Source organism: Hippoglossus hippoglossus, chromosome 22, assembly GCF_009819705.1.
Source record: "Hippoglossus hippoglossus isolate fHipHip1 chromosome 22, fHipHip1.pri, whole genome shotgun sequence".
Classification (NCBI taxonomy): Eukaryota; Metazoa; Chordata; class Actinopteri; order Pleuronectiformes; family Pleuronectidae; genus Hippoglossus; species Hippoglossus hippoglossus.
The window spans coordinates 17,974,028-17,982,837 of record NC_047172.1 but is presented as its reverse complement, the minus strand read 5'-3'; the positions used below and the strand labels follow the sequence as shown (position 1 = coordinate 17,982,837).

General features: G+C 41.1%; 1 protein-coding gene across 3 annotated transcripts in view; it reads left to right on the top strand.

Annotated features, from left to right (window-relative positions):
• The first annotated feature begins 2,076 nt into the window (after window positions 1-2,076).
• fndc5a (fibronectin type III domain containing 5a) overlaps window positions 2,077-8,810 on the top strand; it is a 28,985-nt gene continuing 22,251 nt past the window's right edge. The window contains exon 1 of one of the 3 annotated variants that reach the window (XM_034576863.1): window positions 2,077-2,208. Coding sequence is in view for 1 of the 3 variants with exons in the window: in XM_034576862.1 (XP_034432753.1) it covers window positions 3,277-3,334 (58 nt within the window). In the remaining 2 variants the exon portion in view is untranslated. Of the gene's footprint in view, window positions 2,209-2,466; window positions 3,335-8,810 lie in introns of those variants that run through there. The other 2 variants (XM_034576862.1, XR_004612797.1) reach the window with 2 other exon arrangements.

The following is an 8,810-nucleotide window of genomic DNA, read 5'->3' as shown; positions in this document are numbered from 1 at the left end:
TTAAAAGACAATAGCAATAATAATTGAAAACTGCTGCACCGTATTGTATATTGCATTGTTGTATAAGTTAGACCTGTGGGGCCAAATGTATTCCTGTAGGTCTTTACCTTTCATGACCTTTTTTTCATTTCTTCTGTAAAATTGAAGCTTATGTGATCCAGGTTTTTGTCGATTCATCAACTTGCCACCTCATGAGAGCTTTCTGTGCAATCATTTTTGAATTTCTGGTTCTTTCACTTACGTTTTAAGTATTAAAACGTTCTGGTTTAAAAGTTCACAGATTCAAGAGCCATAATTGACTGTGTGCAGTCAGAGGTAAACTGTCAACGGTTTTACTGACGTCTCATCTATATAGAATAAAGGGCTGCAAGGGATTTTTTATTGTTGTTGTTTAAGTATCACAGTTTGTTTTGGCAATGTCAGCAGTCCATCACTGATCTGAATTTAGCTCTGGGAAATCACACTTCAACAACAAGAAGTAGGACAGTGATGATTAACAGGAAGATGTACAGAGAGAGTCAGTATGAGAAAGGTTGGAAGATGATTGTATAATAGGACGCATACACACTACATAATTATAAACAAAAAAAAATCTGTATACAAGACATACATTTATACAATATGATTCCACCTATAAGGAGAAGCTATGCACAGGTGAAAAGCCCAGTGAGTCACCACATGTAAAAGATGGTGATAATGGCTCTTCTCTTCATCTCTTCTCTTCTGAATGAAGCCTTGCAAAAACACTTGTACGGATTTTGTCTTGATAAGAGTCAACAGAGAACATGCACAACTAGGTGATCGCATGTCATTGTCATTTGTATTTTTGTTTCTAGCATTTCTGTGTTCTCTTTCTTTTCAAATATTCAAGGAAGGATCCTTCTACACTTCAGTTTTCCCCTTATCCAGTGGCCGAAGTCCAAATTCATCACTACATGGTGGAGGTGATGGTTTTTAATTTTGACCTAAACATTATGGAACTGTGACAATCTGCAGCATGTAGCCCTAACACCAAGCATAATATTTCCAGAGACTAGGTTTTTACATCCAACCTTGTGTTTCACTTCAGCGTTTTTCAAAATCCAGGATTATGTGAGACTTGTCCCCCAATAAATTGCTTCAGCAGCCAGGACATTTATATGAGTAAAAATGTGAAACTGGAATAGACTATTGATTGATTTCCAGAGTTGTTTTCATGAAGCCGGAAAAAGTTATGGAAAGTGCAGCACATTATTTTGACAGACAAGATTTATAAACATTGCACTGGTTTTTAAAGGTACATAGCATTGCTTTCGGTCCTCATTACAATGGCTCTGAATATTTTGTATATGTATAATATTACCCAGTGACAAAATATGTACAAAAAAAAGGGGGGCCAAGGATGGCGCTCTGGGGAACACCACAGGTCAGAAGAAGAGATGGCCAAAAATGGATTTGGAGAATGACCTCGAATATATTGGGAAAATGTAAGATATCACCATCAAAAATATATTTTAATCTGACTATAACACTGCAAGCCTCAGCTGGGGGGCAAATGAGTATCAATAAAACTGTTCTCTGCTTCTACAGAATTTGAATAGCTTTGATATATAAAACATTTCTCTTTTTACTTGACTACATTTATTTGACAGCATTTTCTATAACACTTTTACACAAATGTGATCAAGTATAGGAAATTGTTTAATTTAGCTTGACTTTGGCTAATTACCGTAAAACACAAACAAGAGCAACGTTCCTGCACTGTGTCATTTTCCTTTTGATAGTGCAAAACCATTTTGCTAATGACACTAAGTGTTGTCACCGTGTGGTATTGTTGCTCTGCTCAAGGACATACTGTACATTATGTTGGTTGGTGATGGAGGGATTTAGTATATTCCTCTTTGTATCCATACAAACTCTCCCTCTATCTTTCACACACTACACACAGAGAGATGCCGGGTGAGAGCCGTAGCCTATAAGAGAGTGAAGAATGCAAAAAACAGCTCAATAACCCCACCACCACCACCACCAACAGTTTTCTGCTGAAGCACGTCAGAGGCAGCAGGCTATGAATCCAGTTGCACAGCGGGGTGAGGAAAACATTTCTTGGGGACACAGCTAGGGGACAGTGCCGGTCTCCTGACTTGGGACTGACACACACGCTCTCACACACACATCTGTCCCAGAAAGCTCCACATCAACATCAGCGCGCTGCAGGGAAACCATCAGGTACTGTATATATGCAGACTTTAAATCCACTCCACTACTGTACTCGCTTCATTGTGCGCTCTTTGTGCTTTTGGAAAAAAACTGTGCGAGCAGGAGGGTTTACACAGTGGTAAAGTCAAGAGGCACGTGTTTCTTTTTTGAAGTGGAGGGGAGAGAGAGAAAACAGCAAGTTCACCAGCAGCAGCAGCAGCAGCAGCAGAGACAGATAGATTGTCTTTGCACATGCAGGCGACTGTTTGCGTGGGCCAGCGTATGCATATTTAATGGTAGAGTGGGCAGCGATAATTCAGAATACTGGCTCACCGAGTGGGAAAGTGGAGAGGGAGGACGGAGGGAGGCTTTTCAGTGACAAGTGTGCACTTATTGTTAAGATGTGTATGGTCCCTCACTGTTTCTTCTGCATGTGGACTTGGAAGAAATCTTAAATGATAGCAGCTGCTGATGGAATGGCCTGTGTGTTTGCAAAGTGGCATGTGAGGTTGGACGGCAGAATATACATTTAAATCATCCTCTTTTTTTTGTCATCAGTAAATGACTCATGTATATTTTGCAAAGTTTTGGGCCAGGTTGTCTTGGCACACTTGTAGTAAAGCCTCCAGGAGACAGTGTGGCTGGCAGGAACAGAGCAGGCGCTCATATACAAAGCCAGCACGTTTCTTTGTGTCTGCAGCAGCCGAGCGCTACCACCACCAGCAGCATCAGCACCACCAGTGTCAGCAGCACCAGTAGCACCAGTGGATCGGAGAGGGCTCTGGAGCACAGCTGGAGGACGCATACAGCCGTCAGTCATGATGGTCAGTGGCCGCTCGCTGGTCGCCGGCTGCTCGGTGGAGGCTGTTGAATGAGCGGACGTGTCGCTGGAGAGCGCTGTCCGAGGTGCTGAGGAGCTGCAGACTCTCTCTACCACACACACACACGCACGCACGCACCGTCTCTGTCCCTTTTCCAGTCGAGACGATACGCATGAACTGACGTGAATGCCGAGTAGCAGCAGCAGCGCAAGCCCAGCAGAGCGCAGCACCGCCGGCCAGAGTAAATGGGACCGCACGTCGACCGAGCGTTAGAAAGATGGAGAGATTTCTGCTGCTCGTCCTCAGCTGTCTCGGCGTCTCTCGAGTCGCAGCGGGTAAGTTTCTGTTAATGTGCAATTCACAGAGAGAGGGGATGTTTGCGTGATGCTGAGGCGCACAGCTGTGTTTGCAGCCCCTGACTGACAGAGTGGTGCTTTGCTGCCTGGTTAGACGACGGTTCGCGGCGCCATGTGGGGAAAACGCACCTTGTTGTGGAGGTTTGAGGTTTGAGCCGGCATTGTTGTGTTGTGAGACGCTGCGTATAGTCTGTTGTGTCTGTGGAGAGGCGAGCTGACGTGTTTGCAGGCATTTCCCTGTTGTCATCTGATGATGGGAACATGAAGGGTTACAATTCACATCTGGGATTCATTAAGATTAATGGAGCTAAATTGGCCTAATAACGAACTACAGAGTTGTCGTGTGTGTGTGTGTGTGTGTGTGTGTGTGTGTGTGTGTGTGTGTGTGTGTGTGTGTTTGATGTGATCCAAGCTGACTTTTGAATTTAATTTCAGGCAGGTGCTATACAAGCTGCTGCACTAAGACACAGCGTTGGCCTGAGCTGTGTATCCACACTGTCCATTAATGTGAGAATTAGTACTGTTCTGTATGAACATTTGTTGAATACTCATCGTCAGTAGACATTTTTATTCCCAAGAGTCCAAAATGGGGCTATAATGAATTGCCAGTGGCCCATTGGAAACACAGGACTGGATTGCTGAGGGGCGACAGTGGTCCTCTCACATAGATCCATGGAAACGCTGGTGACGCTGCTGCTGTGCCTTTGAGTGCTGGTGTCTGTACTTTATGTCTGCATGTATACAATATATACACACACACACACATACACACACACTTTAAAGGCCCCTGGCACACTCCTGCCATCAAAATGCACCTCTGGTTCACTCTGCATCCTCCAGCTCCTCAATCTTTTCACTAAAGATAAATCAATGTGTTGCTCTCCTCGCTTGTCCACATACACACGCACACACACACTCACATACTGAGACACACAATTAACAAGTACACTGTCAGTCTGGTGTGCTTTTGTCTTTGTCCTACAGACCAGAGTAAACTATTTTATTGTGCAAAAAGTCGGCATTACAAAGTGGAACATATCCGCATGGTGGGCAGGAAGTGGGACTTCTTCAATGGACATTAGCACTTTTATGCATGAGCTCCACTAGGTTAACGAGCACTTGACAAGAACAGAGATTATTACTGAGACATGTGAGGTAGTTGTAATGGTTTTTTTGGGGGGTTCAAACATTTTCTTTCATCTTTAATTTCTTTTTATCTATTTCAACTCTTGTATTGAAACCTTTATCGGCAGTGTAAACTTCATGAATGGTAGACTGACACAATTGTAAGAGTAAAGACTGCAATGTACTTTCTAGTTATAATCTTGGATGATTATGTACAATAACACAAATGAACCAAGTTTACAGAGTGTTGTAAAGCAGGTATTAACTATTAATACACTTATAGAGATTCCTTTATTGAATTTGGCAACAAATACATTTAAAATGTTATATTTTACATTATAGAGTGCATCACAGTGATCTGGTGATAAATTACTTGACCCTGTGACATCACTGTTGCATGTGGTTACAGGTGTATGATGATAGTGACAGTGATAGTGGGTGTGGTTGGAGGTAAAACAGACTTGAAGCTTTCAACTACAGATATGGTTGCTTAGTCGCTCTTTAAGCAAGGACAAGAAGTCGAGATGAAGAGAGCTTTTCTGTGCTTGTTTAGACATTTGGATCAACTATCCAACAGTTCTGTTGATGAAAAAACAGTATTCATAGTTGATACATTCAAGAATCCATTACTTTGCTCCAGTCAATTTGTGTGGTCAAAACTCAGTACAAAGGGAGAAGTATTTTCAAAGTCTGCTCCGATTTAAAAACCCAGGTCACCAAAGCTTATCTCAGGACTGTTCAAATCTAGTCACCCCTCAGATGAATACGAAACTTATTGTTTTTCAGTAATTTGCACCTTATAAATGGACTGAAGTACAGAGGATATTAAAATTGAATCTAAACTGTCTATTTCTTGATTTAGGTCACTGAAGATGTCTGTGATTCCGTTATGTCGGACTAATTCATCTATACTCGGGTCTCTCTTGAGAAATCAGATCTTGACCTCATTGAGATTATCTGATTAAATAATGGTGATATCAAAGACAATTGAGCAAATGTCATCTGCTGATGAAGATCATGTGAAATGATCAAAAGCCCCAGAACATCCACTAAATGGACATTAAAGTTATATTGTTAGGTTAAGAATACATTTTGAACCTCAGTGAGTCTAAAGTTAAGCAAATAAAGTTGCAGACTGGAGTGCAACTGCATTACTCTCACAAATCACGACTCGATTGAAGTTTTTGTCTGCCAGTTTATTTTAAGTCTCAGTCAGACACCTGCACTCAGAAAACCAGGCCAAATCAATGTCAAGGCAGTGAGTGGGTGTTCGCCACGGCAGACATCATAAAATGTATACTACGGTAACGTCTTTACTGCGTCTGTGTTTATAGTGACTCGTAAACAGTTGATTGATCCCGGAGAAAGGAAAGGTAATGTTTCCATTTAAAATGTAAATCGACCCTCTAACACATTCACCCTAAATGAGGCCATAAATCCTCACAGGCAATTTTCCCCCCCAGTCAGTAACAGTTCTGAGATTGGAGACAGAAAAAAAAAATCAATGAATCAATCAACAATCTGAACAGTGATGCAAGCAGAGGAAAGACTCCAGGCTGCTCTCTTCCTTGAGAGATGTTTGTAATAATGAATAAAGAAAGCTGAGTCTTTCAGGAGGTTATTTTGAAATGCTGTAAACCAGAAAGATTCCGGAAGGTTTTGGCAGACACCTGCCAGGTGATAAAATCTTTGAGAGTAGAGTATATCAGGTGTCAAGTGCTCTGCCATTAAGTATCCACAGAGAGGAGTTATAGGCCCAGGTGGTGAAAGCCAAAGTTTGCACAAAATTATCATCACTAAGAAACAGACTTTGAAGATTTCTGAGCAGACGTACAATCAGAAATACAAAACAACTCATGTTAATGCTCTGATGCTGAAACAATGATGTCATCCTATTTTATCGTGAAAGACTTCACAATCAGCTACAGAGGGTTTGGTGGTTTACTGTGTTTTCAGTTCTCTTAAATGCTGCTGTTATTCAAATGTGCGTCCTTTAGACCTGCTGGGTATCTGGGGCAGCCTCCTGATTGGAGGGCTGAATCATTACTGCTCCCTGTGAACCACATCTTCAACAGGGGATGAAGTGTGCATGTGCTTGTGTGTGTGTGTGTGTGTGTGTGTGTGTGTGTGTGTGTGTGTGTGTGTGTGTGTGTGTGTGTGTGTGTGTGTGTGTGTGTGTGTGTGTGTGTGTGTGTGTGTGTGTGTGTGTGTGTGTGTGTCGTTTGTGTGGTCTAGGTATTAACCAATGTTGTGAGGACCAAAATCTGTTTAAACAATCATATTATGAGGACTTTGACTCCTCATGGGAGCAAACAAAAGTCTTCATAACATTAATAATTACATTTTAAGGTGGAGACATGTTTAAAGGTTTGATTAAGATAAGGGGAAATTAAGGTATGGTTTAGGTTATGTTAAGTGTTAGAGTTAGGTAAGTAGTAACTATGGTTAAGGTTAGAGTAAATCTCCAGGAAATCTATGTTAGTCAATGTAATGTCCTCTGAGCTCATGGAGAAACGACTGTGAGTGTGTGTGTGTGTGTGTGTGTGTGTGTGTGTGTGTGCTCCTGCATATTTAGACCACATGCTCACACATGCATATGTTAATTAAATATTAACTGTTGTTATGGAGACCTAAATCTGTGTGTGTGCTCTGTGTGTGCATGTGATTATTTGTTCATCAGTCTCTCTCCGGTGATTTGTGAGCACAATTAGCTGCTGGTAATTATCAGTTGTTTGGAGTCTTGTCTGCAGGTTTTTTTTAAAGCAGACCACTGCACTTTTTTACATGAGCTTGTTACAGTAAACCAGAGTCGCTGCAGATTTGTTTTGACAAGGAAATACCTAATTATTTTGCAATGACAACACCAGAACTAGGTTTTGTGACTTCCACTGACAGCTTTTGTTTATTTTACAATTCTGTTTGCTAATTAACCAGTTTTCCTGTTTTGTTAATTAGCAAAGCAAGTGAGGACATTTCTTCACTGCTACTTTATTAAAGGATCGGTATACTTATATTTTTGAAAATCTGCAATGAATTAGTAGATTTATCTTTTATTATCATGTCATCACACAAGATCATTAGACACACAACTTGTTACTGGGTGTAAATATTTAGTAACAACTCATCTGTACGTAATAATTAGTCTGTTCAGAGCGACCTGTTTTTAAAAGCCTCTCCCTCACACTGATGTTTCTTTTGTCTTTCTAAATTCTCCGCTGTGTAATTAAAGATCTTGGCTTCCTGATGAGATTTCATTTCAAGCCACACTGATGTTTAATATGCATATAATAATTTGTTGTTGTACGTAGAGCATTTTGGTGCTCTTGTAGAAATTTTATCAGCTATATGCACAAAAGTTTTTTGGTATGATGTATGTGTATGTGGTGATCTGACTGAACAAGCTTTAAAAAACAAAGATGAAACTAGAACAACTTATTATCTCGACTTAGAGTCTGTGTATTTCTGTAACAAAGTCTTGGGACTGGGAGACAAAAAAAGAGAACAATTATGTCCCTGTATCTTTGCTGTCAGTGTCAGTGTCAGTCTCAGCCTAGATCGTCTTCCTAAATCCTTCTCACTGTCAACTGTCATTTTTAATTGTCACCGGACAAGCTGAATATAGGAACGGAGATGAAAATCCCCTTTAACAATTTAATTTCAAACTCTTAGTGTGAGCTCTGTGAAGTGTTGGTATCAACATACTAGTGCTGCTGCTCTTTCCTCTGGCACCTCGTCACCCTGTCCTTCATTTCAAAAGCCTCTTTTGATTGCACTTTTAAGAGCTCGCTAATGGCTCAGTGAGACGCAGAGGAATGCGGCGGCAGCATTGTGCTTGGTAACGAGAGCTTGTATGTGCTGAAGCTTTTAGATCAGCTGGCAACACGAGAATTAAGACCAAACAGCAGAGAAAAGAAAGCAAAGAAAATAACTGAGAATGTACTCTTTTGCCTCAAGAAATTGTTCTTAACAATTTTTTTACTTAAAAGCTTTTCTTTCTTAATGTTCACATGTATTCAATAATGTCAAGTTTGTTTATTTTTAACCACCAAAAGTTGGATGTCGCAGGCATTTGGTGACAGATTGGTGCAATCCTTTGGACACTGGGCCTGTGGGAGTAAGGGAGGGCGATGCCAACAGACTGACATGGCAGCGGCCACGTCAGTGACGTGTTGTCTGTCCTGTATCATGCCTGAATTTATGCAGGTGGAGAAGAATCTGAGCCATTTGGAGGGAGTCAATACCATGAATGTAAAGGTGTTTGTAGGTTATTCTGCGTCACACACTTATTTGTACATACATGAGTGTGTGTGCGTGCATGTGTGTGTGCGTA